The sequence below is a fragment of the Phyllostomus discolor genome, chromosome 14, assembly GCF_004126475.2.
Source record: "Phyllostomus discolor isolate MPI-MPIP mPhyDis1 chromosome 14, mPhyDis1.pri.v3, whole genome shotgun sequence".
In the NCBI taxonomy this organism is placed as follows: Eukaryota; Metazoa; Chordata; class Mammalia; order Chiroptera; family Phyllostomidae; genus Phyllostomus; species Phyllostomus discolor.
Window position 1 is genome coordinate 28,864,230 of NC_040916.2, and position 27,888 is coordinate 28,892,117.

A 27,888-nucleotide genomic window follows, 5' to 3' on the forward strand; every position below is an offset into this window, starting at 1 on the left:
AGTGGGGGGCTGCACGAGAGGCAGCCACACATTGATGTTTCTCACCCTCTCATTCTCCCTCCCTTCCCCTCTCCCTAAAAATAAATAAAATCTTAGAAAATATACATAACATCTTTAAAACAAACCAAAGCAAAGTAAGTATCTCTCCCTGAGAAACAGGCACCCCAAATGTTTTTTTAAGTGGCACCACGTGAGGATCACAGCGTGAAAGACTGGGCGGTGATGCCAGCCAGAAACACGGAGCCCACGCTGCCGAGATTATGACAGGCGGCCACGCGGGTGGTGGCACTATGCCTCTCCAAGTGACCGAGAGTGTGTGCCGCCGGCCGAGGGCCAGGCGCCCAAGGTGAGGACACGGACTCTCCCCAGGAGAGGGGCCCCGGCCATGGGTGGTCGATGCCGTCTCTGGGTGGCCCCGGCATCGACGGTCAGACGGGGAGCCACGGAAAACCACGGCGGCACAGAACCCACAGCCACGCACTTCTTTCTCAGAAACGTGCTTCTTCATTTCACTGACTGCAAACTTAGCTCCGGTCTCCTGCTATGTAACAGTTCGTCAGCCTCGTGGAAACAATGACGAAAGACGAAATTGGTTGGAATGGGGGGGAGCGACTTCATGATAAAAGCTGTGCTCATGGAAGAGTGTGTGTTTTCACGGGGAGCCCTGTCCTGTGTCTCTGTCACCTGCTCAGCCCCCGGGGTGCCGCCTGCCCCAGGGAGCCTCAGGCGCCCCTGGGAGGAGGGCCCCCCCAGCCCTCTCTACTCACAGAGGACGGCCCCAGTCTTCCCCTCACGTAAGACAACCACACGGATCACTCGAGCGAAAACCAGGTTTACACCATTTACAGCCCTTCTGAGCCCACACCCGCCCCCCGAGCCCACGTGAGGAGCAGGCCCAGTGAGACGCGGTCTGTGCCAGCTCCGGTTCGCACGGCGGCTGCTGCTGCTGCTGCTGTGCTCCGACCCGCATGCGACCGGGGCACTCTGCCCGGAGACCCCGAGTTCCTCTGAACCTCTTCCCTCAGATAATTTCCCACGACCTACCGTACTTTGCCGTGTATAATGCACATTTTTTTGGCCCAAACTTCCAAGGGAAAAATACGGATGCGCATTGTCCATGGGTACAATGATTACATGTCACGGAGATAACAACCCGTGTACAGTGCGTGCAAACCAGGGGTGCATGTCATACACGGCGACATACAGGTACTTTCTTCAGGGCTCGCCTCAGCGCTGTCGGAATAACTACTCTCCGACAACACCGAGTCCGACTTCTGAGGCCTCAGGGTGTAAGCACAGCCCTGGCTGGTGCGGCCCGGTGGATTGAGCGCCGGCCTGCGAACCAAGGGGTCGCTGGTTCGAATCCTGGTCAGGGCACATGCCTGGGTTGCGGGCCAGGCTCGGGGCACATTCACTGAAACGTTTAGTTTTCCTCTGGGGTGCGGGGTGCGGGGTGGGGGGTTCTCTTTAAAAAAGTTTCCCGAAATCACAAAGAAACCACTGGGCAGCGGCCTCCATGGGGACCTGAGCCCTCAGGTTCACCGCTGTACCCACGGCCTCAGCAGAGCCACGCCTCCCTGAACACACCGTCCCCGGGGGGGGTGGGGTTCCCTGGGTCCACGCGCACAGGGGGGACCTGGACAGACCGGGCGGCGCCCGGGGGGGAGGGGGCAGGAGGGGGGCCCAGGGCTGGCGGCGCCCGCGCCTCACCATGCAGGTGTCCAGATCCTCCAGCCGCTCCGCCTCCGTGAGCTCCTCGGCCGCGGGCGCCAGGCGCCGGGCGGGCTTCTCGTCGGCCGGCTCCACGTCCAGGGCCTCGGCCGCGGGGAGGGTCCTGCCCCGCCGGGCGAAGTGCTCGGTCTGCAGCAGGCGGGGGGGGGGGACACAGCTCAGATGCACCCTGGACACGGGACCCACAGGTGGCTGCGCTCCCACCTGGGGCGGCGCCCAACGGTGGGCTGGCTCCAGCCCGCGGCAGATCTGGGTCTGAGTGGGGCGCTGGAGGGGTCCCGCCTGCCTTCTAGACTTGAGAGGACTTGAGCCGAGTGTACGTTCCCGAAATGAACTCTTCTCAAAATGCTCACACTGTACGCCTCTCGGGGACGAAGCTGTCACCGTCCCCCCGTGCTGGTGTCCTCCAGCCTCGCCCGACAGCTCAACCCCCATCCGACTTTTTTCCCTGGAGAAACGCCACAACCCCCGTGGGAGATTCCACACCCACTTGCCAGCGTGCGAGACACGCAGCTCTCGCCGGTGTCCGGGGCCTGACCTCCGAGAAGTGTGAGGGCGCTGACCCCCTCCCCCAGCAGACACTGGGGCGCAGCCCCTGCCTCGGGGGAGAACCAGTCCCACTTTTCCTTTGGTCTCCGAACATTTCCCTCCCTGCGTGCCTCCAGGAGCGGTCCACTCTCAGACCACCAGCTGGGGGGGTGGGGGGGGACGGGCCTGGGGCGGGGCACCCAGCACAGCGCACGCAGAGCCTGTGCACCTGAACCCGTGCGATGGTGTTCACTGGTGCCCCCGTCAACTCCATAGAAAACACATAAAATAAAACAGGTGACGGAGACAAAAACATGAAAACAAACAAGTCGTATCCTTAGGTCTCCCCACCATCTCCCCCGCCATGCCGCTGGTCAGCGTCACGGAGGAGGTTTCTGGAAGCCGCCGCATCTGTGTTCCCCGGATCCCCCTGCAGAGCGTGGGAGACGCCCCCTCGAAGGGACGCGGGACGGGGAGGGGAGAGCTGGGGCCCTCACCCCGAAGCTGCCGCAGCGCAGAACGTGGAAGCCAGCCCGCCCGCCGCCCGGCCGGTGGCCCCCGTGTCCCGGCAGGCAGACAGAGACGGGACGCACCGCCCGAGGCGGGCACGGCACTCACCAGCGTGTGGTGGCTGTGCGAGAGCGCGTCCAGAATCTCGTCCACGATCCGGTCGGACAGGAAGGAGGCCACGGTCAGCTTCACCTCACTGTGGAGACACCCCGAGGGCGGGGAGGCGGTTTAGCTGGGGCGGCGGGCGCCCGTGGGTGAGGTCGGCGGGCGGGACGCGGGGACGTGAGAACAGCGATGAGGACCCCCCGAAGCGAGCCTTCGCCGCTGCCGCCATGAACACCCAGGCCGCGGGCTGCCTGTGCCAACGCACCTCTGCCCTCCCCGAGCTCGCGGCTCAGCAGCAGGAGTGGAAACATCTGGAAAAGGGCCGACGTAATGGGAGCCGCATGCCCGTGTGGTCGGGAACAATCCGCCCATTGACAGAAACGAAAACAAGCCAGGCCGCGGCCGGCGAGCGGGTCCCGTCTGGCGGCGAGGCCTCACTCACTGCTCTGGACGCAGATTCCCTGCCGGCGGGAAACCCCCCTGTGGACCCCCCCTTCCCCCCACCCCCGCACCTGAGACGCCGAGGCTGCCCCCACGCAGCACCTCCCCTCGAGCACAGCCACACGCTCACGGCTGTCCACACGCTCACGGCTGTCCACACGCTCACGGCTGTCCTGTCTTCTATGAGCAAACGCCGCCAAAATGCCCAGTTTTAGCGTCTCCTGTCCTGACCTTGAGGAGCTGCCCAGGCAGCCTGGGCAGGTGTCCCAGCTGGTGGGGCATCGCCCCGGGTTCGACCCCCGTCCCCGCTCGGGGCGCATACAGGGGGCGACCGATCGATTCTCTCTCTTCCTCTCTCTCTCTCTCTCTCTCTCTCTTCCTCTCTCTCTTCCTCTCTCTCTCTGTCTCTCTCTCTCTCTCTAAACCCCGCAGCGCGCACCCACCTGATCTTGTTGAGGATGTCCACCCCCGACTGCTCCAGCAGCACGTTCTTCACGAAGGTGCGGGGGATGGAGATCTTCTCGGTGCTGGCCTGCAGCAGGTCCTGCCGCAGGCGGGCCCTCCTCAGCACGTGGGGGCACAGGCTCTCGGCGGCGTCCACCATGGACTCCAGCAGCGCCTGCAACGCAGCCCAGTGAGGGGCGGGGCGGGGAGGGGCGGGGCGGACCGCGGGGGGCCGCCTCCCACGGAGGCGAGGTCACAGAGGACGCGGCCGAGGCCTCGGAGCAGCACCAGGGACCAGTGACAGCGGACGGCCATCGGGCTTTCGGGGCCTCGGCCCCTCGGGGTGGCCCCACGTGCTCGGGGCCGAGGCATCGAGGGGAGACTCAGAAGGACACCGACCAGCCCTGGCCCCCGCGCCCCCCGACACGGTTCTCTGGGGTCCGTGCCTCCCGTTCCCCGGACAGCACGCCAGATCCGGATGCTCATGCGGTTCTGGGAACCACAGGAACCGAGGATCGGGGGACCCCTCCAATCTGTCGAGCCGTCGGAGACAGAAAAGTACGGACGACGGCCGGTTTCCCTCCTTTTAAAGAAGAGCTTCCGAGTCAGGCGCCGGCACCCCTGTCCTGACGGCCGCAAGGACCAGAGTGGCGGACACAACACACAGACAGAGCACGTCTCGGACGAAACGTCAGCAGCAGCGACCAGCACTCACACACGCACGACACCCGAGAGGCCTCCGTGAGGGCGGAGAGACGGCCGTTCTCAGCCGCGGGGGCGAGCCGAGGGGGCGGTGACTGCGGAAGGGACTGCTGCCCGCGCGTCTGACCCAACCCCGAACCCTCGCCCTGTGACTCTGGGCCCGTCCCCGGTCTCGGTTTCCCTCCCCTCGTCTGTCAGGCGGCAAGCCGGGGAGCCCCTGCCTTGGGGGACGGCTGAGGACGGAGTGACGGCCACGGGCAAGGTGCGCGGCACAGGGTCCCGCAGACACAACAGTGGTGTCCGCCACGGACAGGAGCTGCTCCTCCGGCCGGGAGCCCAGGCTGAGCGCCGGGCGCGTCCCGTCACCGTGGCAGCAACATGGGCCGGGTGACGCTGCGGCATCGTGGACAGACAGGTGTGGTGGTCTGTCTGCTCACGCGTTCACAGGCTCAATACAGGATGGGGCCCCACCAGGGCCCCCCTCACACGGTGTAGGAGGATGGGGAGGGAGACGGGGGGACAGGTGGGAGGCAGCCACCAGGTCACGGCCACCTGCCCTGGCGCTGCAGGGACAACCCGAAACAGTCCCCCACACTCCCTAGCACCCCCCATCCCCCACCCCCAGCACTCAGCTGGACCCCGGGCTCGGAGCCCCGGCTGCAGCGTCCACACTGGACACCCCACATCATACAGGCGGACGTCAGGTGCAAAGGGGGCCGCCCCTCAGGACCCAGACGACCGGACCGTCAGCGCCCCCTCCTGGCCACACGGGGCGTCGAGCGCTTCAAACGCGGCCGGAGCAACCGGGAAGCTGAACCTCAGGCCGTGTTGGACCCCGAGTTGACCCTCAGCAAGTGAGTGTCTGGTCACCAGCAGACCAGACGGCCCAGGGCTGGCGCCGACCTTCTCCAGAACCAAACCGGAGGCCGCCGGCTGCCGCTCCCTCCTCCTCGCCGACCTCAGTGACCTCGCCGGGCAGTTAGTTCACTTGCACTTCTTTCCGGTTTTACCGCACAGACTAGGCGTGATTGCCGTTGCTCCGTATGCTGATCAGGAGCACCGGATCAGCACCCCTCGCACGGCAGCCACGCTCACACACTCGCGCAAACCCAACGTCCACACCGAAGCTCTGAAACCGTCCCTCCTCGTGCCCGGGAAACCCAAACGGCAGGACAGGGAGGACTCGGAGGGCCCTTCCGGCCCAGCTAGGTGACCGACGGCCTGCCAAGCCCCAGCCCGCGCCCCTCGGGCCTGGCTCCCCCCGCAGACCAGAAGCTGACCAGGGAGGGAAGCCTTTCACCGCTCCGGCCCCGAGCGAAAGCCCGGCTCCCCAAGGCCAACACAAGCACTCCTAAAATTTAAGTCCAGAGGAAAAAGAATGAATGTTTCCTTTATGTTAAAACGTTCAAATCCCCCTTATTCACCCGATACCCCGGGATAGAGGTGAGCGCCAAGGAAAGGGGAGACTCGGAGAGCTGCCGCTGCTGTTAAACCCCCAGCGCGGGCCGGTCCAGAGAAAACACCTCCTCCTCCCAAGGAAAGCATTTCTCCAAGCCGGCGTGTTCTCCTCGGGAAGTTTGCTCAGAAGGCTGGCTCCCCTGGCCGTTTCTTTTTCTTTCCCAAAATAACATTTTTTTAAAAGATGGCTCCAAGAGCTATTTAAAATTACTCTCATGCAACATTCAAAGTGCCTACTGCTGGCCATCACGCAGGATGACCCCCCAGGAAGGCTGGGAAGACCCCGACCACCTGGAGATCAAGCCCACCCGGCGTGAAGATGCCCGGACCACCAAGTGAGGGTGACTTGCTTGGGGCAGCTGGCAGCGGCGAACCTAGGACCCAAATCTGGGCCTTGGGTCCCAGTTTCTAATTCACTATGATAAGAGCTTATTTTTATAAGAATTAACCTGCCTTGGCTGGTGCGGATCAGAGCACAGACCTGCAACCAAAGGATCGCTGGTTCAATTCCCACTCACGGCACATGCCTGGGTTGCAGGCTGGGTCCCCAGTAGGTGGCGCTCGCACGAGAGGCAACCACACACTGATGTTTCTCTCTTCTTTCCCCCTTCCTCCCCCTCCCTCTAAAAATAAATAAATAAAGCCTTTAAAAAACCCATCCACTTTAGCTTCTGAGAGTATCACATGTTAATTTTAGAGAATTTGGGAAAGAGCAAAAGGACACTTTTAACCAGAAAAATTTGATGATAGTAGTGATATAAATAAGGATCCTAGTAGTTTAATAAGAAACTGATTGTAGTAAAAAATACATGTTTGCTGCATAAGTGGAAGAAAATCAAGGTACTGGGAAGCCATATAAAGATGCAAATTGAAATTTTTGAAAAGCAGGAAAGGGATGAGCACTTACCAGGGAAACGGAAAGGAGAGCTGACTGTCAGCCCGTGAAAGCCGTCTGTCGTGAGCCCAGTTCAGAGAAAACCGGTGAGAGGGGTTTCACTGAGCAGCTGTGACTGAGGATTTGCCACGAAGGGCGAGGACCCTGAACCCCAAAGGGAAGGAGCGTGGAGAAACCAAGCCCGGGGGGAACAGAACAGAACGGTCCCTCCAGGAGCCGGGACGGCGGCGGAGGCGGTGAGAGGAGGGAAAGGTGGGCCCCGCCCGTGAGGACGCCCATGGGTGGGGAGCAGCGGGCACCGGGCTCGGGCCGGGAAGCTGGGCGTCCAAGCCTGTGGGAATGGCTGTTTACAGAGAGATATTTTAGGCCCTGAATACACTCACATTATTTCAGGCTTGTAAAAGTTCAGACCTCCCTTCTGCTGCCTCTCAACGGGGGCTGGCTGGCAAGAGCCCACCCCCAGGGCCCGAGAGGAGGCACAGAGTCTGGGAATTCACACAACAGAACTCAGTGTTGCCACCCAGAGACGGGACGGGGCGCTGCTCGGGGCGCTGCTCTGGGCGCTGCTCTGGGCGCTGCTCTGGGCGCACTCCCGAGGCCGTGCCGGACTTCGAGGCCAGCACCGCGCGGCCACTTTGTGGACACCAGGTCGTGTGCGGACACAGGACGCCGGGAAGCACCGGGTGCTCCGGATGACGCTGCCTCTGGGACTTCAATGGACTTTTACTTTTTTAAATATACTCGGTGGCCCTGGCTGGCATAGCTCAGTGGATTGAGCGTGGGCTGGGAACCAAAGGGTTGCCAGTTCAATTCCCAGTCAGGGCACATGCCTGGGTTGCAGGCCACCGCCCCCAGCAACCGCACACTGATGTTTCTCTCTCTCTCTCTCTTTCTCCCTCCCTTCCCTCTCCGAAAATAAGTAAATAAAATCCTTAAATAAATAAATAAACATACTGGGTAATATCGTTACACTGTTTGACAAAGAACTCCCACTTTTCACAGTCAGAGTAAACGAGGGGCGATGACGACCCTGGGCAAGAAGCGTCCTTCTCACACGTCCCACCCTCACGGGCGACGGCAAACACCTGCCGTCGGCAGACAGGCGATCCGGCGGAACCGGACGGCCAAGCCGTCCTTTCTCTACGGCTCGTGTCTGCTCAGCGGGGGTTCACAACGGCCGTGATTACGTGAGACAAAAATGGCCCACGGGGTCTCTCTGTGACATATACACGGGGAGACGGGGGCCTTAACCCCTAAAGAGCCCACGACCCCTTCCCCCTCGCTGATTTAGTTCGCAGAGCGGCCGGCCGGCTGCGAGGCCACTGCTGAGTCGCACAGCCAGGAGTTCTCAGAGGGTCAGACTGAACGGTGCTGGAACTCACACGGGGCTCTCTGGGGTGCCCTCCAGCAGATAGGCTGGAAATGGGGACGACGGCCCGAGAGTGGAAGGCCCCCGGGGACCTGCAATTGGAGTCACCTTAAGGGAAAGCTGGGCTCAGGCCGCCCCCCAGCCCCCGCCCTTGAATCCAGAGACCGGTCTCAGCAGGAGCCCACAGACACGTACGTCTCGGCCACTCCGGGCGCCTGTGGCCTGGCTCTCGCGCCCCCGGGCTCCCAGCCGCCCCTCGAGAGGACTGTGTGGTCCCGCCCGCCCGCTGCCCACGCCCCGAATCACGACGGCAGGAGACGGGTCTTGCCAAGGCAGCCCTCTCCTCCTCAGGCCTCACGCTGGCAGCCGGCCCTTCCCTGACCGGGGGCGGGGGGGGGGGGCAGGGGGGGCAGCCTGCGCACCTGGAGTCCCTTAGAGACTCACCGTCGGGACTGAAGGGGCACCTGACAGGTGTCCTTGACCTCGTCACAGAGGGAGTTGTTCCAGACTTATCACTGAGGCTGGAAAGGACAGTGCTGCGTTTGGACCGCCCGTGCGGGTGTGTGCGGGTGTGTGCAGGTGTGTGCAGGTGAACACACACACGCGCACACTCACTCACACACATCTAGGGAGCACAGGCAGCTGTGGCGCGAGACGCTGTCACCCACGGGGAAGCCGTGAGGCGTCGTGTCCCGAGGTCACGGAAACCACGCACCTTCAGCTGCTCGTCCACCACCCGCGTCACCTCTCCGGCCATGGACTCCAGCGTCTCCTGGATGGGGCTGGACAGCAGGCCGCCGGCTCCCGCCCAGGACGCGCTGCCGACGTGGTACAAGTTTGGCAACAACTGCGAGGAAGACAGAAGCCGGTCGTAGGTACGGACGTGAGCCCCGACGCCCGCAGCCCCGGCACAAAGGGGAGAAGTGCTATGGGGCACGGCCATCCCCGGTGGAAGGCCCTCTCTCTGCACAGAGCGGGACCCGAGGCCCAGCGTGGGGGCCACGGGGCAGCACGTGTGCTTGCGCCTCGGGTCCCCCGACTGAGCCCCAGGGTCCCGCCTTCTCAGCACAGCCACCAATGAGCGTGCGACTCCAGCAGCTGAGCCAGAACCGGGCGCACCTCGGGGACAAACTCCACCGCGAGAGACAGGCCTCTTTCAGGCGACAGGGGAGAGTGTCCTCCCATCAGCGGCGAGTGGGAGAGGGGAGAGTGGCGAGTTGTTGCCACTTTAAACCACAGCTGCCTCTGGGTGACCCCGCCCCCGAGGGCGGCCTGTGTAACCACGTCCCTCTCTGTGCTGCGAGGGGCATGGAAGGGGTGTCAGGGGGGTCCGCCTCCCTCTGCCCCTCAGGAGCAACCTTGGACGCCGGCAGAGGGGAGGAGCAAGTTGGAAGTGGTTCCCGAAACGGAGGCTCAAAGCGCCTTTTCACCACGGAGGACGCCGCGCCGCGCGGCCCGCAGGAGCACTCACCGTCTTGGAGTTCTTGGCGTCCCGCATGAGCCGCTCCGCGGCCTTCACGTCCTCCTGGACGGCGTCCCCCGCGCAGTTGCGCAGGGAGTTCAGGTGGTCCTGCACCTTCACGCACATCCTGTCGATCATCTGCCCGCACGTAGGGGCGACAGCCGGCGTCCGGGGAGCCCGGCGGGGCGGGGGGGGGGGGGGCGGGGGAGGAAACACAGAACCAGTGAGGGCGGGCGCCTCCTCCCACTGGGGTTTCCGAGAGGGCAGCCCACGGCCCGTCATTAGCGTGTTTGTTCGCAGAAGAGACCCCGGGCAACGCTAACTCCAGGAAAACTGACAGGATTCCCGTCCCCTCTCCGGCTTAGAAAAGGGGGTGTACAGCCCTGGCTGCTGTGGCTCAGAGGACTGGGCACCAGCCTGCGAACCAAAGGGTCGCCGGTTCGACTCCCAGCCAGGGCACATGCCTGGGTGTGGGCCAGGTCCCCAGTAGGGGGCGTGCGAGAAGCAACCACACACTGATGTTTCTCTCTCTTTCTCCCTCCCTTCCCTTCCGGCTAAAATAAATAAATAAATAAATCTTTTAAAAAGACAGAGAGAGAGAGAGAAACAGCTGCCGTCAGTTTCCCCTCTGTGGACGAGGCAGAAGCCCGCTGCCCGCAGAGACGCCTGCTGAGGGACCTGAGGCAGACGGTCGGGGTCCGGCCGCAGCGGTCTCCACGCTGCCCACGTGAAACACGGGGACCGAGGAGTGACAGAAGCCACCGAGCACGCAGCTGAGATCAGCCCCTCGCAGAAAACAAGGCTCTGGTGATGTCAAAACGATGCCATTCTCCCTGTCACTCCACGAGTATCTGTGATTGTTTTTGTCAACGCACATCCCTTTACTTCTATGCAAATAACACCTTCTGGCTGCTGGGACGAGGAAGGGACAAAAGCCACCGAGCCGCCGGCTGACAGAGCCTCCCGTCGAAGGTCTGTGCCCACGATCCCCCGAGGAATGTCACCTCCTGGGAGCGCTCCCCACGAGGGTTTCGTCTCGGGCACCCTTCCTTCATCCTCTCTCAATATGAAGCAGCCACGAAATGTGAAGCAGCCCCAGCACGGGGCAGGGAACGTGCGAGCCACACACACGGATGGTCTCACAGGACGGCCACACACACGGTCTCACGGGACGGCACCGTCCCCGCCCGCCGGTCCCCCTCCGCCCGCTGAGAGCGCGCTCCGAGGCCCTGCTGGTCTTTCAGTGCTTCTGGCTCCCATCTTGAATTTAAACACTAGTCTTATTCTCATATTTTTTGTTTTAAATTATAGAAAATAAAAACTAAGAATTTAGCACATGCGTCTACCCCCACTCAACTTTCTCCCTTTTCGATGCTTGATTTTAATTTCCTGTAACAATAATTCCACTTTCCCTTTTCGTCTAAGTTGGATTTAAAATTTTAAGCCCGCTAAAACGCAGCTACAGAGTTACGACTCTGGGGTCCACAGAGGAAGAAATTTCATTCCATGTCTTCTCATCTTTGCCGATTGTCCCAGAGTGGCCATTGTTAAAAGCTTCCACCAGTTCTTACAACTTTTTATGATTTCCTTTTTCGCTAACACCTTCTCCTCTGTGCCTCGCTGTATGCTCCCCTATTTTCTTGTTGTGCTTGAGAAATCCCTCAGAAGACGTCCCATGGTCAGTGGGGGGACCCTCCGGGGCCCACCTCTGAGGACAGTTTTCCCCTGCCTTCATGCTCACTGGCGGGAGAGCCCCCACAGAATCCTCGGCCCAGAACAGGCCGCCCTCCGCGCGACACTGACGGCCTCGTTTGCTCCCAGCAGCAGCTGGGGCCAGGGCCAAGGCCGCCCGAGCTCCCTGGTACGGTTCCCGTTCGTCCTCTCTGGGACACCTCCAGAGTTTTCCCCGCGTCCCGGCTATTCCGGCCGGGACGGGTCTGGCAGAGGACGAGGGCCTCTGCCCGCTCCTTCCGATCAGTTCCCGTAGGTCGGTTAGTTCGGTCTTGGGGGTCTTCAAGCCGTGGCTCCTGCTTCCTGTTATTGTCACACTTTTTCAATTTTCTCTACTGTTTCTAAATTTTTTTAATGTTCCCGTTCCTGGGAGAGGGCTGTCAGTCACTTGGAGCGGCGTCTCAGCTCTCCAACTCAGTTTCCGTCTGCCTGGTTAGTGCACGTTGAAGGTTTCCTCCACTTTTTCTCCCCCCACCCCCAGAGAAAAAGGCTCCACGTGAGCCCGTCGGGTGCCCGAGGCCCTGCCACAGTCACGTGTCCAGGTGCGGAGCCCACTCCCTGCACCCCGAGGACGCCCTCCCACGGCGGCCGGCTCCAGCCCGCTGCTGTGAGTTCGCTCAGCTCAGCGCTGCGGTCTGTTGGCGCTTCCCCTCACACCCACTGTGAGCTTTCCTCGAATGCCTTATGGCCCTTAAGTTGGACTGGTATTTGCAGGGGAAAATATCTCATAATTCTAAAATTATTCTAAGCCTCTTTTCCCCCCTCACGTTGAGTACAGATAAGAGAAAAGCATCTGAGTTTCTCTTCGGCACTTAAGTCCTAATTAGCATCGACAGACGCTTCGCCACTCAGAAGACTCGGAAGGGGGTTGCTTCGTGCTCAGACGTCCAAGGACCCAGAAACAGACCGTCTGCAAGGCGGCTGCGTGACTATCCTCTGGCTTTACCACCCACCCTCGTGAATTCCCGCCTCCTGTGCATCTGCCCACAACCCACCCTCCTGACCCCCTGCAAGGCACAGCGCCCGCCGCCGCCGCCGATGAACGGTGTGGACCTAGCGCTGGAGTCAGCCCGCAGCTGCCTCCCCAGCCCCGCCTCCCGGAGCCCCGCCCCCGAGCCCCGCCCCCGAGCCCCGCCCCTCCAGCCCCACTGGCGCATGCGTCGCTCCCAGGGCCGCCCCGGCCGCGCCAGTGCAGAAAAGGCTGGGGACGGCGAGCGGCCGCTCACCTGCTGCGTGGTGCTGCTGACGATGCCCTGCTGGAGGCGGTAGGCCTGCTCCTGCAGGTACTTCCTGGTCTCGTGGTTCCGCAGCAGGTAGTTCTCGATCTGCACGGGAAGCCCACGGCGCTCAGGGCCGCTGCTCGGCTCCCAGCCCTCGAGCACCACCACTTCACACCCCACCCCCGTGCCCTGAGCCCCGAAGATGAACGAGGCGGAGCCCGGCCGTGCTGGGAGGCACCGCTGGTGCTTTCAGGGAGAAACGTGGCGTGCAGGCAGCTGCAGTCATTTCCGTGTGACTCGGGCGCTGACGAAGCCGGGCGAGTGTTTAATCGCCTGCAGGGCCCGAGCCCCACCCCCACCCGCCGTGACTGCCCGCCACCCTCCGCCCAGCCTCGGTGCTTTCTGCCGCGTCGACATTTAACCACCACACAGTTCGCTGGCTACACGAACATCCCCAGGGGCACGGACGTGACTCCCTGGAGCTCTGGGGCGGCGACAGAGGCCAGCCACGCTCGGAAAATTCTTTACGGGGAAAGAGGGAGGCAACAGGAGTGACACCTGGAGAACGCAGCCGGTCCCACTCCTACACATGCTGGTGTCATGCATGCACCAGGTTCCCACAGTCTGTCACCAGCAGGGCTGATGTAGCCAAACTGCTGAAAATTAAAACGTCCCCCAGAAAATGAGGAATCTTGGAATCCCTTGACAATTTGCATTTTATACGACGACAACCTTCTATAGAAAGTGCAAGTGAGGCTGAGACAAGGCATTTCAGAACCAGCCCTGGCTGGCGTGGCTCAGTGGATGGAACACTGGACTGTGAAGCAAAGGGTCGCTGGTTCGATCCCCACTCAGGGCACATGCCTGGGTTGCAGGCCAGGTCCCCAGTGCATGAGTGGCAGCCGCGCATCTACATTTTCTCTCCCTCCCTTCTCCTCTCTCTAAAAATAAATAAAGTCGTAAAACAAAAAAGAACCCCACACAACGGCTACAACTGAACAGGAAGGAAGGGTTCACTGCTGGGAACGACAGACACCAGGCAGGTGCACGTTACAGAACGGTTCGGGACGGGCAACTGGGCCCATTTTTTCCGCCGTTCCTCCTTCCGTGCGTCGTCAGCAAGCACCCCTCAACCCCTTGGCTTCGGGTTTGCCGCTGCAGCTCCCTGGTGAGAAACGCCCAGCGCCCGCGAGGCGTTCAGCACGGCCACGCTCCCACCGTCGCCCTCCTTGCGCTGCTGGCACGGCGACGGCTGCGCGCCCGTCAGGGCCAGTTAAAACGCAGGCTGTAGCGGGCACCGCCCTGGAACCCACGGACAGTGAGCGAGCCCAAAGTGTCGCTCCGCACGGGCCCCCGTGACGACCTCACAGAGACGAGAAGGCCCCTGAAACGCAGCACACGGAGGGGACACGTGGCCACGGAGGTCACACTCCCTCCCGCCGCTGCCAGGGAAGCCGCCTCTCTCCCAGGCCACGTCCCCGCCCACGTGCCCGGCTTCTGCCCCTCCCCAGAGGCTCTCCCCCCCCACCCCGGGCGGTGCGGAGCGGCGGGCTCGCCCCCGCCCCCTGGGCCTCCTGCTGTGTCGTCTGCCCTCCTGCCCTCGGCCTTGGGGCGCCCCGGCCGCAGCCAGTGCCGGGAGCAGACTGTGCCCCCGGGAGGTTCACGCACCTCCAGACAGCCCCCAGCTGACCCACCGACAGTGCGGCCCAGACCGAGTCTCGGGGGAGGTTTCTAGAAAACACAACACCCCAAGCTCCTTTCTGAAAGCCGGGGAACGTCTGAGCGTCTGCAGGAGGCTGCTCCCCCACGCAGGCGTCTCCGCTGGGCGTGCTCGCATGTCTGGAACAGTGGGGTACACTCCCTTCCCAGCACCATTCCCGACCCAGCACAGAGACCCCGCGTCCCGGGGGCTGAGCACAGAGGCCTGGAGGGGGCTCTGGGGTCGGGGGGCCATGGCTGTGGAAAACGGAGGCGCCGGGCGTATCTCACAGCCGTCACCTTTCCCCTCCCCTGCCAGAGCCGTGTGGGATGGCCCTGCAGTCTGTGCTGTGAGAACCCAGTGGGGGTGGGGGGGCTCCTGCAGGTGAAACTCGTGGGGGGTCAGGGCCACCCTGAGACGGGCCCTGCGGCGGCCCACTTGCTCCTGGACGGCCCCAGCCCATGCTGAGCTGTGGGACGCCGGGACTGCCCTGGACAGACAGACGCCTGCAGACGGAGGCGGGGACAGAGGGGGAGATCCTGGGGGTGGCCTGGACTTCCTGACCAAGAAGGAGGGGGATGGAGGACACAGGAGTGGTGCCAGCGGACCCTCTGGTCCACGCCTGTCCACAGGGCGACAGGACAGCTGTCCAGTGTGAGCTCTGCAGGTTGACGCCGCAAGGACGCTACTCCACCCACGTAAACCGCACCGCCAGCTCCAGCCTCATCTTCCCTCCCCCATCACGCAGGACCCCTGCAGTGGCCCCAAGAGCACCAGCTGATGTGAAGGGGACAGGACTCGAAGCTCTGTCCGCACGGTCGGACGCAGGGACAGGGACGGTCCAGTGCCGCCCTGAGCTGGCTGCTGCACGCCCCCCCCAGCACCCCCCCACCCCCGAGTGCGGCACCTTCTGCAGGGCCTCCTCCGTCTTCTCGGGGCTCGTCTTCAGGGCCTGGGCGGCGTCGTGCATGGGGATGGGCATGAACCTCAGGGTGTAGTTCCTGCGGAGGAGAGAGGGGGTGTCTGTGTGTAAACACATCTTCCCAGACCTCAACTCCGCACTTCTCTGAAACCCCGACAGGCAGCGGCCGGCCCCCGAGTCTGGGGCTCTAGACCGCAGGCCGGCGTGGGGTCCCCGCGGCAGCCCAGGCAGCCTCGTCCACACAGGACACCCGACAAAATGGCACAACTGTCGGGAGTATGGGTTTTAGTTTCTGGAGCTCAGCCCGCTTCTCACACTGGATGCAAAGCTGTCAAAACAGTCAACAAAGTACCACCAGTGCGAACAGACGGAAATCACAGCGGGAGGGAGGGAGCCGGGCCTCACTTTACGGGGTCTCACACCGGCCCCACTCGGGGGGCAGGGGCTGACTCTGCCCCCCGGCCCCCCGAGTCCCAGCTACGCCGTCACCCCACGGGGCTCCCAGGCCGGGGTGGAGCTTTGCACTTTCCCAGAAAGAAGCCCCGGGAACACTCACTTCTCCATAGCAACGGCTATGTCTTGGAAGCCTTGTGCGGTGACGTTGTTCTTGTCCCAGATCACAGTCCTGCGTGGAAAGGGGATCCCAGGGACGGTCAGACACGGGGGAGGGGGAGGGGCCTCCCGCTGAAGACCCACCTCCCGCGGGCCACACCGCCCCCCGTGTCTCTGCAGGACGGCGAGACGCAGGCAAGGGAAACGTTCAACCCGGTGTCGCCAGCCAGGGCGAGCGCCTCTCCGGGATCACGTCCTCACGGGACCCCGTGTCACGTTCTTAGCGCGTTCTCTGCCCAAACCGTGCCGGGCAGCAAACACGTTAATTTACCAGGCAGGCTCGGCCAGGCCGAGTCCAAAACCACATTCCTGTGGCGTTTCCCCCACGGAGGCCTAGGACTGGCGTCCCAGGCTGCAACTCTGCAGCAGAGACACTCGGAGGCCCACGGCCAGCAGCCGGAGCTCCAGGCGCTGAGGCGCAGACTGACCCGGAGGGGCCCCGGCCCTGGCCCACCGCCGCTCGGAGGAACCGCACCCGCTCCGCGGGGGAGACCCCGGTCTCTCTGACAGGACACCATTACTTCCGAGGCGCACGGTCTGACGCGGAAGGAGAGGGAGGCTGCTGCACCCTCAGACCGTGAAGGAGGAGAGGGAGCTGAGAGCGTCGGCTCACCCGATACCCAATAGGGCTCCTGCCCGTCCGCAGGGTCCCGGGCCCAAGGTCACGACCCCCGGCCTCCAGACTGACCCCGGAGGCCCTGCGGCAGGTATGGCTTTTGGCTCCAGTTGAGACGGAGGCTCCGACTCACGCTGGGGAGCGAGGGGACCTCACGGAGGAGCCCTCCCTCGCAGGAGGCTGCGCGCTAACTCCTCACTCCCCGGGCGCCGGGTCCGTGGTGACCCGGTCTCCCTGAGGGATGGCCACTGCATGGTCACCATGTGGTGACCGTTAAAGAACAGCCCTGCTGTGTGTGGACACTGTGTGTGGACACCGCTGGACAGAGCGGTTAGCACCAGCGTGAACTCGCCCGGAACCAGGGGGCCCTGTGCGCCCCTGATGTTCCATCTCCTCGGGGACAGGACCGGGAGGGGGGACAGGACGCTGGGCTCACACCCTGCGCCAGGAAGGCCCCAAGCGAGTCACACCTGCCACCCTCCCGGCTCTGCTCGCAGGGCCCTGCCACCAGGCGCCACGCTGCTGCCGCCTGTCCCCACCCCCGGGCCGGCGAGAGCAGGCAGCCACGGCCGCTCCGGGCAGGGCTGCCCTCCCAGTCAGGGAAGGAGCCACGGCGCCCGCAGCAGGGACACCGCCCAGGACTCTGGCAGGACTGAACCGGCAGCTCCCGGAGCCCGGCCCCTGCACCACCGTGCACACAGCCGGCGCTCCCTGCCGGGCCCTCCCGCGGCCGCGCCGCCCGCGCACCTGAGCTTGGTGTTGATCTGCAGCGCCTTGGCCAGCATCCTGGCGCCCAGGTCGCCCATGGCGTTCCCGCTGATGTCCACTGCGGTCAGGGACGTGTTGCTGCCCAGCGCGTTGATGAGGATGGTGACCTCGGTCTTGAGCTTGGAGTCGGCCAGGGACAGGGACTGCAGAGGCTGCGGGGGGACAGCACAGGCACGGGCTCACCGCGGAGACACCCCTTGGGGGACCCGCCGGGGGAACCCCGCACCAAGGGCCTGCCCCTCTGTGGGCTTCCGGCTGAACGTGGCCGGTCAGTGAGGCCTGTGGTACTGGCACCGGTGGACCTGACCCCTCCCCCACCCCGGTCCACCCCACCCCGTCCCTGGTGTCCATGGGTGCTGGTTTCCCACGGACGCCACTCGGACGCCGGGCCGGCACAGAACACGCTCTGCCCACTCGGGCCCCAGGGGGAGGCGCAAAGAGATCGGCTTCGTGGGAACCGCAAGCAGCAAACCACGCCCCCCCGCCCAATCCCGCCCGTGATTGGTGGATTTTCCGCATCACAAGACCCAGCTCCTAACCATCTTAAATTGCTCTGCACTCTCCTGCTTCAGACTAGGGGGGAAAAAAGGAAGCCGTTTCTCGAAAGAGCCACCTAGTTTCGGTGACAGGGGCCTCAGAAGTCTTCCCTGGACCTCCCAGGCGCACGGGCTCAGGCGCGCAGTGCGGCCGAGCTCCCGTTGCCAGGGCCAACTCCACCACCTGCAAACGGGCGTCCGGGTGTGTTTCAAACGGTAAGATCACCTCCAAGTGGGAGATAAAAGTCACAGAAACACCGTGTGAAGGCCCCTGCAGCGTAATCAAAGCGTGAAGCTCATAAATGTGTTTTTCATAAAATATAAGTTTTCCTGAAACATGTGCCAGGAGACGCACGTCTCGGGGTGAACGTAACTTCCCCATCACTGTTCCCCAGTCTTTGAACACCGGGCCAGTCCCCGGCCAGGAGAATCCCCCCAAAACAGCGGGGCGGTGTAAGTTCCAACTAAATATGCAAAACCAACAGCCCACATTCTGAAAAGTGTAAGTTACATGCTAATCATGCCCCAATTTTAATAACCCAGGGTAAGATGAACAAAACAGGAGAATAATTGGCACAACGCGGACACAGAGACGGGCCTGCTCGCACTAACCAGGAAGGAGCTGCGCTTGCAGCCCCGACGCGGGACTCGGACGCACCCCCACACAGGGAAGGGGCGGGAGGAGCGGCGTCTCCGCCCTCCAGACCGCAGCCCCCACCCCCACCCCCCACCCCCGGAGGACGGAGCAGGACGAGCGGGGGACGTCCAGCCCCGCCTCCCCGAGCCCCCCCCCCCTTCCTCGGAAAAGGTCGCTCACAGCTTCATAGGATTTGCTAGTGTCCTGTGGGAATTCACAAGGACAATTGGATTTTTTTAAGTTTGTGACGCCTCCCTCCCTCGTGATTCGCGGAGGAAGTCACTGCTGTGCCCCACGAAGCAGGAGTGAGCGGGCGGGGGGCGGGGGCGGGCCCTGGAGGCCGCGCCTGGCGGCCCCGCAGGACAGGACGCGGTGCGGTCCTGGGAGCTGGGAGCGGCGGCGGAGCGCGCGGCGCGGGGCACCGGGCTCCCGGGGGAGCAACGAACAGTCAGCGCCTTCTGCTTCCTCCGCGACGAGTCTTTCTCTTCTCAGTGATGCGCCTTAAAGGGCTGCCACACAGGGTGCTGCGTGGCATTAACCTTCTTCACCCCAAACCAAGTCTTGGCCCCGAGCGGCTAATGGGGGGTTGGGGGCGGGGAATACAAGAAGGGTCGGTAGAGCTTTCAAGAGGAGATGGGGGGTGGGGGCCGCTGTCTTTGTCTAACTCTGAGAAATTCCCGGACGGAATTCAAATTAGCTTCTCCACACGATACAAGGTCACAGAGTCAACTCTACGGTAAACTTCACGCCCGCAGAGGAGCGTATTAGGTGAAGTTAGGAAGTGCAAGGCTTACAAAAGACCGGCTTAGGAGTCCATTTGGGTTTCTTTTAATCTATTAGCTACAATCTTTCTTTAATTAGTCATGACTTGAATCCAATGAAGGTAAGCAAATCTTCAGTACCTTCTACCGCTGGACTAAATCGTAACTCTTCATTCCATTTTTAAAATGACAACAGAAAACGTGTACACAGATAAAACTACCTGAAAGCATGTCACCTTTAACCCTCAGAAACACCCAGGGTGGCAACACACCCAGAACTGGGGGCAGAAGCTTCAACTCACCGACTCCTCGTCTTGAATCATCTGCACCAGGTTGTCCAGGACGGGGGCCAGGTTTCTAGAGAGTTTAAAGGTGTGCACAGAGGAGTGAGACCAAACGTTTTCGGGAGGCTGGTGGTCTTCATCACTGTCCCATTGAAAAAAAATTCAAACCTCTTACTTGGATTTCATGTTATTAAAGTTTTTGCCTAGCGCCAGGTGTTGTATGGACCGGTTTTTACTGAGCCACACGATCAAGGTGGAGAGGTCGGACTCTAAGCCTGGAAAGAATGAGAGGGAGAGAGAATCAGAACGGACACAAATGCTCAGCGGGAACGCAGGTCTCTCCTCCTTCTTTTCTTTTCTTTTCTTTTCTAGGGAGCTGCTCGCTCTCCTCTCCCGCTGTTGCTGCACAGGGATAAACTCTGCACCCTCACCCTCCGCCTCCTCTTGCGCAGTCAGAGGCCTGGGAGTGAGAGTGGTGGAAAGCAACGCCCTCCCGTCCCTCAGTGTGAGACCCTGACACACTGCTCACTAGCAAGTGCGAGGTGTCTCCACTGTGCACACTTGACAAGTCCCCCGGCCCGTGCTGGGACAATCAGCAGAAATGACGCCGGTGGACACGCTTCTGTGTAAGTGAACAAGGGCCCAACCCTCTCACCACCAGGAACGCAAGAGGCTGGACTCGGAGGTCCGTCGATGCACCGAGGACACTGTAACTGGCTTTTATTTGCTGCCTACACCTTGCCTGGCTGGCCCTGGAGTCGACCTAGTAGGACTTTATCCCATAAAGGAAGACGCATTCTGTGAGCAAACTCCTCTTTGGATTTGCAAGTCCTGGCAAACGAGGTGCACGAGACAGCATTTCCCCGAGGGGGCCGTCCACCCTGGGCTGGAGCGGAGGCCGGGGTCCCTTCCCTGACGCGCTCCCGCAGCCCGCGGCACCCCCCCACCCCCCCACCCCCCATCCTGGCGCCCGGCTCACCGTTGTCGGAGATGTCCAGGCTGGTGATGTTGTGGATCTCGGCCACGCAGCCCTCCAGCACCTGCGCGCCTCCCGACCGCAGCTGCGGAGCACAGACCCGGTGGGTGAGGGGCGCCCGCCCGCCTGCCCGCGCCGGGGCCCAGCGTCAGGACCGGTGGCCCCGTGTCTCCGACACGGCTCCGCAGGGAGCTCCTCACTTACAAACGCCCCAAAAGCGGCCACGGGCGAGGAGAGGCAACCCCGGGGGTGGCTGTGGCTCCCACATCATGTGGGCCCGAGAGTCACCAGACAAAGACACCGGAGACGACCCCGGGTCGCCACGGGGAAGGGCCACTCTTACTCGGTGGCACATTTCAGGAATAATAACTGCCCACCAGCATGCGGCACCACACCGGAGGGGGGCGAGAGGGGCTGTTCCAGGAGGGCCGGCCTGCTCATCCCCAGGGGCAGGTGCGGCTCCCGGGGCCTGGCAGCCGGGCAGCAGCCGTGGCCAGTGGTCGCAGAAGGCTCTGTGCCAGCGCATGGGGCCATGCGAGGAATAGATGCTTGTTCCTTAATCTAATGTGATCGTGACGACTGGCTCAGACCAAAACTGAGAGCTGGTTTTTCCAAAATAGCTGACTGATTCCAAACAGAAAGACGAGCTTTATCGCCCATCAGTTTTCGTCTTCTTCCATGAAACCGAGAACACAGTTTCCAGGGGTCAGAATATCTCGTTTTCCTTCAGCAACGGCCTCAGTCCCTCCTGGGGTGAAGCCTCGGGCTGGGCGAAAGCTTCCCGGCCGGCGGCCGCGTTGCTGACCACACTCACCGTCTAGCGGGGAAAGGAACTACCGCTCATCGGGCCTCCCGTGGACCGAGGGTCGTGGCAGCCTCCCCACCCACGTCAGGAAATCGCTGCTCTACCGAATTCATAATACGAGGTGCTATTTTCTGCTTGTCACGTGTTGATGTGAGAATTTAAGGAACCTGTTTCACTCTTTTAGAAGCAGCATTTTTATGGTGCCCTGGACCGAAACCGACCAATTTCTCTGGCTGCTTCGTCTCTGGGGCCAGCGGCCAGCATGGGGTGCTGCGTTCCCGGGTGTGCACTCGGGTCTCCCCAACACTCGGGCTCCCCTCTTACGCTGCCCCCGGAGGCCCGCCCCCGAGCCCTGCACCAAGGGGTCTCGGACAAGGGGAGCACACGAACGGACCGTAAATACTTTAGAAACGTTAGTGATGATCCTTTCAGGTATGCTGCACCTAAAAATACAAGGAAGGGGCTTGGATTCTGTACATCTTCTTAAGTTTTTGCAAAAATATTGATTTATTATCACTTGGAAGTTTTAAAAAACCAAAAAATCAGGCTTTGCGCTGCAAACAGCTTTGTGAGAGGCCCAGCTCCGGGTCACGGCGTGTCAATACTTGACGTGAATGTGCGTGCAGACTCGTCAAAGCTAAAAGGAGGAATAATTAGGCAAACACTTCGAAGAAACATAATTTGATTTTCAAAGCATGAAACTGATGCACTTTTGAGAAGACAAAGGAAAGTGCCTAAGTCGTCACGATTTCCTTACTTGCTGTTGGTGATTTCTCTGTTGAAAATAAGTTTTCTACGAAAACCCTCTCCTTTCTCTTATTGTAAAGCACCCCAAAACACTCCATCCACAAATATGGAAAACACAGGGGCATTAAAGCATTCAACTCTGTTTGTCTTATGGAAACTCCTGACTGATAATGTTTGGAGCACAGATCCCTCAAAGTAATATTTCCAACTGTTAAAAGTGTTCAAATGTATCAATATACACTAATGAACCAGTTCATAAAGTACTTACACAGTGGCCGAGCTAAGGGAAGCCCAAGGAGAAAAAACAAAAATGTTATCGGCAGAAGGAAGAATAAGAATAAAGAAGCTAAAGGCTCTATTCACACACAATGTAAAAAAAGCAAATTGTCAAGGAAAAAAACACAAACTTTCATCTAAAATTGGCTCCCAAAACAAAAAATCAAAAACTTAAGCAAGAAAATAAGCAACCTTCAGTCACCAAGAGCACTGGATTAAATTCACCGGTTACTTGATGCCGGAACTTCCCCAGAGCCCCAAGCTTCCCCCAAACAGTACAGGCTTTTCCCAAGCTGAGAAGGAGCGTCATTTGCATACATTTGCATAACGAGAGGCCAGCGGGCCTGTGCCCAGCTGGTTTCTCAGGCGCCCTCCTTGCCACCCACACACCAGCCTCACTTGAAGGCAGAGGAGACCAGAGGGGAGCGGGCGGATGTCCCTCGCCACCGCACACTCTGAGGAAAGTTAAAAACAAAACCGCATTCTCCGGAGAGAAAAACGTGCCCTCACTGGAGACAGCTGGAGTATCCCGGGGGGTGACCCATAGCTCCCCGTGAACAGTTGTATTTACACGCCAATACCCGTAGTGGGGATCAGAGCAGCGAAGACACTAGAACCACGAGAAAACGTCCAAAAAAATGCATTTTCCGTCCTCGAAATCCCTTGCCTTTTAAAATGATGTTGCAAATATCACAAATTTAAGTATCAAGCAAATCCCTAAATGATCGCTTTTCTTGCACGGAAGTTACAAATTTAATTTAAAAATATTACTTGTTATCCTGGGACATTTTCTCCTACAGGTCTCTCCAGGGACACAAACTGGTCTGAACTGGTCTGACAAGATCTGGCTGAGACCTTGCGGGGAGCTGGAAGCCAGGGGCGGTTTGGAAGCTGAGAAAAGTGTGCACAAACACAGTCGCTTCCAGCGTGCGAACGGGTGGGTGGTCACTCGGTGTCACGGTGCCCCCCCCCCCCGTGCTGAAACGCTGTCCGAGGTGCACTCCCCGAGAGGCCTCCCAGGAGGGACCCCCTTTCCGGCCCCGGAGCCCCCTGAGCACCCGTCACGTGGGCGGAAAACCCGCCTCACACACTCACGGTCCAGTTTCCTCCCTGGCACTGTTCCTGCTGCACACCAGAGCCCCTCGCCAGGAGCCCCTGCCGAGTGCCAAGTCCCGCAGCCAGGCCCAGGCCGGTCCTCAGCCAACATGCTCCCCCCTCCCCCCCGGCCGCGCCCCATCTTCGGCTCCCTCTCTGCCCCTCTCCCGCGGCCGTGAGGCTTTCACAGACGGGCGGGTGCGCACAGGCCCCTGCCTCCCCCCAGGGAGACGCGTCCGTGGGGGAAACACCCCAACACCAACGTGACCGCAGCCCCGTGCCCCGGCCCCGAGACCCTCTCTCTGGAGCCCCCGGGGGCCGCAGTGCGCACCCGCCCCTGGGTGTCCGCACAGGCGCTGAGCCCAGGCCCCCTGAGGGTCACCCGGGGCAGCCACGGGGGGGGGGGGGGGGGCGAGGGCTGCTTTGTGCCCAGAGTCAGCTGTGACAGTACATCTGATGAGAGCACTTTTCCTCTCAGGATTTAAAGCAGCCTGGAGGGCAACGCCCACACAGTGCTCAGGGAAGGACGGGGCATTCTGACACCTGCAGGTGAACGGTTTCAGCAAGGCAGTGTGGACACGAGCTGCAACCCCGGACGCTCAATCACCAATCACGGCTTCTCTATAGTAACCGCCCCCACCCCCACACCCCAGACAACAGCTCCTCCCTGAGCCAGCACCACCCATGGACTGGCGCCCCTGCCTGCCCCCCCACCAGGGCGAGGAGCGCAGGCTGAAGAAGGCCGGTCGCCCTGCAAGCCAGTGGCCGGGCCGCACGCCGAAGGGCCTCTCTGCCTCCAACGTGCCCGCCCTTTGCTGTGACCCCTCCACGCCCCCGGCCCCCGGGCTGCGCTGGTCACAGAAATCACTCCCGTTTGGTCCTGAAAGGCCACGGAGAAGGTGGGGACGCGGCGGCGTGATTGATGGGGAACATCCTGGGAGCACGAGGCTGGTCTCCGAGAACAGCCCCATCACCTGCGCACGAGGGGCTCATGGCGCTGCCGGTCAGTCCGCCCAGCCCCACGGGCGCGAAGGGCACAGCCTGGCGTGTGGGGCTCAGCTGCCCCGGGTCTGACACAGGAGGGGGACGCTGGGCCCGGGCTCGACGTTCGAAGGGGTGGCCCCGGGCAGGGAGGGCGGGACAGCAGCGTCCAGGGCGGGAGGACCGAGGACACGGGGGCCCGGGGACAGCGCAGACGCCCACCCCAGGCGGAGCCGAGGCCGAGTCAGGCCTGGGGGGCGGGGCCTGGCCCTGAGTGACCTCCGGCTGCTTCCCGGGTATTTTCCCACTGGTCCCCACACAGAAAAGAAAAGCTTCCCGAGGCTCGAGTTCCGCGCCCTGCGCACTCGGAGGGGGACCTGCATCTCAGTTCTCCTCTCCCTGTTCTTATCTCGGACAGGCGGTGCCTGGGATCCCGGCGACTTTGAGGGGTGTCTCACGTCCCTGCTCTGAGTCAAGATGCTGCAGAGTCAGCCCTGGGACGAGACGGCCTCCCCCTCCCCGCCCTGCGGGGCCAAGTGCGCCGTGCACACGCGTGTGCCCCGCCGGGGACGCCGCCTCTCCCGGCTCCATCTCCGGGCTTCACCACAAAGCACCCGAGCCCCTGGCCCCGAGAACGGGGGTTTCTTTCTTTCTTTTTTAATCCTTAAAAACACACCTGAATGCTTTCTGAGCGGGGCGCCGTGGCTGTTTGGAGACGAGACCCACGAACTACTGAACATCGGAACCTCCCGCGGCCTCTTTCTCTGCCCCACGGGTGCCCTCTGGGGTCCCGGTCGTCCCGGGAGGAACGTCCCACCCCAGGAGGCCGGTGTCTCTCCCGGCACCGCCCCGCGGTTCTCACCTCGCAGCCGCTGAGGTCCAGGGACACGGCCTTCAGGTTGTGGTTGCTGGCCAGGCTGAGCAGCAGCGCCCTGGGGAGGAGACAGCGGTCACCGCGCCGGCTCGGACGCGCCCCCACTCGCCCGGGGACACGAGCACCTGCCTGCGTCCCCTTTAAGCTGCCGACTGCGTTTCTGCCTCCGGCAGCCGGGGACCTGGCCCTGGCAGCCTCTCCTGCTGGACACGGGGCAGGGCCCCCAGGAAGTGGACCCGACAGGACTGCCACTGGCAGGCAGACAGCCCGGCGGCACCCCGAGACGCGCGCGGGAGCTGTGTGCGGCACAGAAAAGGCCCCCACCCCGGGCCCCGCGTCTGCTGGAGAACAGCACTCGGCCCCTTTAGGAAACCGACTCGCGCGGCTTCGCCGCCGGCCACGCCAACAGCCCGACCCCCGGAGGCTGTCGTTTTTGCAGCGGTTCCATTTGGAAACCTCTAACGTATCGACTCAACAACGTTTCAGAGAGAAGGGCCAGCTACAAGGTCTGACTTTTTTTTTTTTACGCACTTCACTGGACCTACAGTCATTAAAGGCACCAGACTTGCAGCCACACGGGACCACGGGAAACACTGTGATGGGGAACTCCACACGTCCCAGAAAAGGGAGAGGAGAAGGCGGTTCACAGTTTAGGTGAAGACTGGTGTTCTGGTAACGGGAGCAGCAGGCAGGGACTTGAACTCCATGCAAATTACAGGGGAAGTCAGCGCGGACACGCAGGCCGGCCGGGGGCGGGGGGGGGGGGAAGCCGGGTGCGTGCTGGGTGGGAGCCTGTCTGTCCACCCGCCAGATCCACAGTCAACGCGAAAATACATTCTCCAGACTCAGAAAGAGGGGGACTCTGTGGCCCCCTGATTATTTCTGGGAAGGGTGAGCGGACATTTCGAGGAGGATAAGTCGTCCTCAAACCCTCGTTCAGCTGAAAAGCCCACTCCAGCGCCGCCCCCCCGCAGATGGAGGCCCCCCCACAAGCTCGGCCTGCCCAGGGACACGCCACCCCGAGAGACCGAGGACATCCAGACACCAAGGCACCTAAAAACCAACTCTGCTGCCCAGGGGGTGTAGAGTTTGATGATTGTCGTTCGTAGAACTCTTTGGAATACCCATTAAAGACACACACACACGTGCAAGGAAACACCGAAAGTGACCCGAACGAGGGTTCGCTGACAGGCGGCCGCACCGGGGAACACACACACTTACAGCCAGTCGGCGCCTCCAGCCGCCGTCCCCGAGGGGAGGGCTCCCCACCCCCACGAGAGGCCAGAACAGCCACAGTGCGCAGCACACTCCAAAGGAATCAGACTCCCTTCTGCCCCGAGCGCGTGAGGTGAGGAAGACCCCTGGGTCTTACTAGGACGACACGCCGTCCCCCCTTCCCTGGGGCTGCCCACCTCCACGCGCCGACCTCTCCGAGCCCCGGAGGAGAGGGACGGACCACTCACTTCAAGGGCTCGGGGGCCAGCTTCGTGCCGGAGAGGTTGATGTGCGTCAGCGCCAGGGAGCTGCCGAAAAACTGCTTGAAGGACGGGGGCACCTCCTTGCCTTTCCTGAAAGACAAAACCCGGAGTCACCCCGGCCCTCGCTGCCCGGAACCCCACTTCCAAGCGGCCGCACCACCCCACCGCAGGCTCACACGCCGAGACACAAGTGACGTGTGTGGCTCCCAGAGCCAAGGCCACGAGGCTGGCCCACGAGGGACACGTCACAAAGCCACTGTGGCTAAAGCCACGGAAATGGAGTGGGAAGGGCCGTCTGTTCACAGAGCCTGTCCTGCCTGTCTCACCCATGGAGACACCTGTGGACCGGGGCCGGGACAGCAGCCTGGCGGGCGGCCCACAGCTCAGTGCCGGCGCGGCGACCTCGAGGTCATCGCTAAGGGCTCTGTGTGCATGTGTGTGTGTGTGTGTGTGTCCAGTTTAACCACAACCTTCCACGTGGAAGACACTCGATTTGTGAGCACCGTCTTTCCCCACACGTGGACTCGCCCACGCCTGAGGACCGGTCATCACGATGCCACAGGAGAACCGATGGCATGAAACCCTCGTGGCCTGTGACCTGGGCCCTCGGTCCACCCGGCTCCACCCACGCACGGCTGCCCGGCTGCCGTCCAACCCGAGAGCCAGCTGCGTCATCTCAGTCCACGCTCGGACTCGGGGTCCCTCAGACGCTCAGCCCCCCGACCTCGCCCCGCCGAGGCACCTGGGGCACCAGGGCACCGTGGCAAAGGTGCGCATCGCTCGCGGGCGACGCAGCGGACCCACAGGACTCCAGAACACAGAGTGAGTCGCCCGCAAGGCACAGCGGTGGCACAGAGCGTGCGGAGCAACGGCACCCCCCACACGCGTGAGGGTTAATCCCTGTGGATGCAGGAGCTGTGGGAAAGTCGGCTGAGGACCGGGGGGAAGGGGGGGCGGCTCTAACTTTGTAAGCGACTCCCCGCATCACCGAGGGGCCTGCAGTGACCAAAGCAGCGTCCGAGGCTCGGGGTCACGGAGACGGATGCCCGGTGTTGGCCTGCGCCGACCCCTCCGGGGCCCCGGACCCCGCGCTCCCGCACACACGCACTCGTCACGACTCCTCCCTGTCCCCCTCCACCCCACGTGGCTGCTGCTCGGGAACACTCGCTGCTTCCACTTCTCAGCCCTGTCCTGCCAGCGATTCTCAGGCCGCGAGGCAGCAGCG

At 62.1% G+C, this 27,888-nt stretch overlaps 1 protein-coding gene across 4 annotated transcripts in view; it reads right to left on the minus strand.

Moving 5' to 3' along the window:
• Window positions 1–27,888, minus strand: part of CARMIL1 (capping protein regulator and myosin 1 linker 1) — a 125,474-nt gene that overhangs the window by 23,358 nt on the left and 74,228 nt on the right. For 2 of the 4 annotated variants that reach the window (XM_036015005.1, XM_036015007.1), the window contains exons 16-30: window positions 26,649–26,753; window positions 25,174–25,243; window positions 22,228–22,239; window positions 20,411–20,492; window positions 19,607–19,706; window positions 19,450–19,504; window positions 17,193–17,365; window positions 15,774–15,842; window positions 15,203–15,296; window positions 12,603–12,701; window positions 9,655–9,783; window positions 8,899–9,030; window positions 3,759–3,934; window positions 2,878–2,965; window positions 1,711–1,860 (exon numbers count right to left, since the gene is read on the minus strand). In XM_036015005.1, coding sequence (XP_035870898.1) covers window positions 1,711–1,860; window positions 2,878–2,965; window positions 3,759–3,934; window positions 8,899–9,030; window positions 9,655–9,783; window positions 12,603–12,701; window positions 15,203–15,296; window positions 15,774–15,842; window positions 17,193–17,365; window positions 19,450–19,504; window positions 19,607–19,706; window positions 20,411–20,492; window positions 22,228–22,239; window positions 25,174–25,243; window positions 26,649–26,753 — 1,534 coding nt within the window. The remainder of the gene's footprint in view (window positions 1–1,710; window positions 1,861–2,877; window positions 2,966–3,758; window positions 3,935–8,898; window positions 9,031–9,654; window positions 9,784–12,602; window positions 12,702–15,202; window positions 15,297–15,773; window positions 15,843–17,192; window positions 17,366–19,449; window positions 19,505–19,606; window positions 19,707–20,410; window positions 20,493–22,227; window positions 22,240–25,173; window positions 25,244–26,648; window positions 26,754–27,888) is intronic. The other 2 variants (XM_036015006.1, XM_036015008.1) reach the window with 1 other exon arrangement.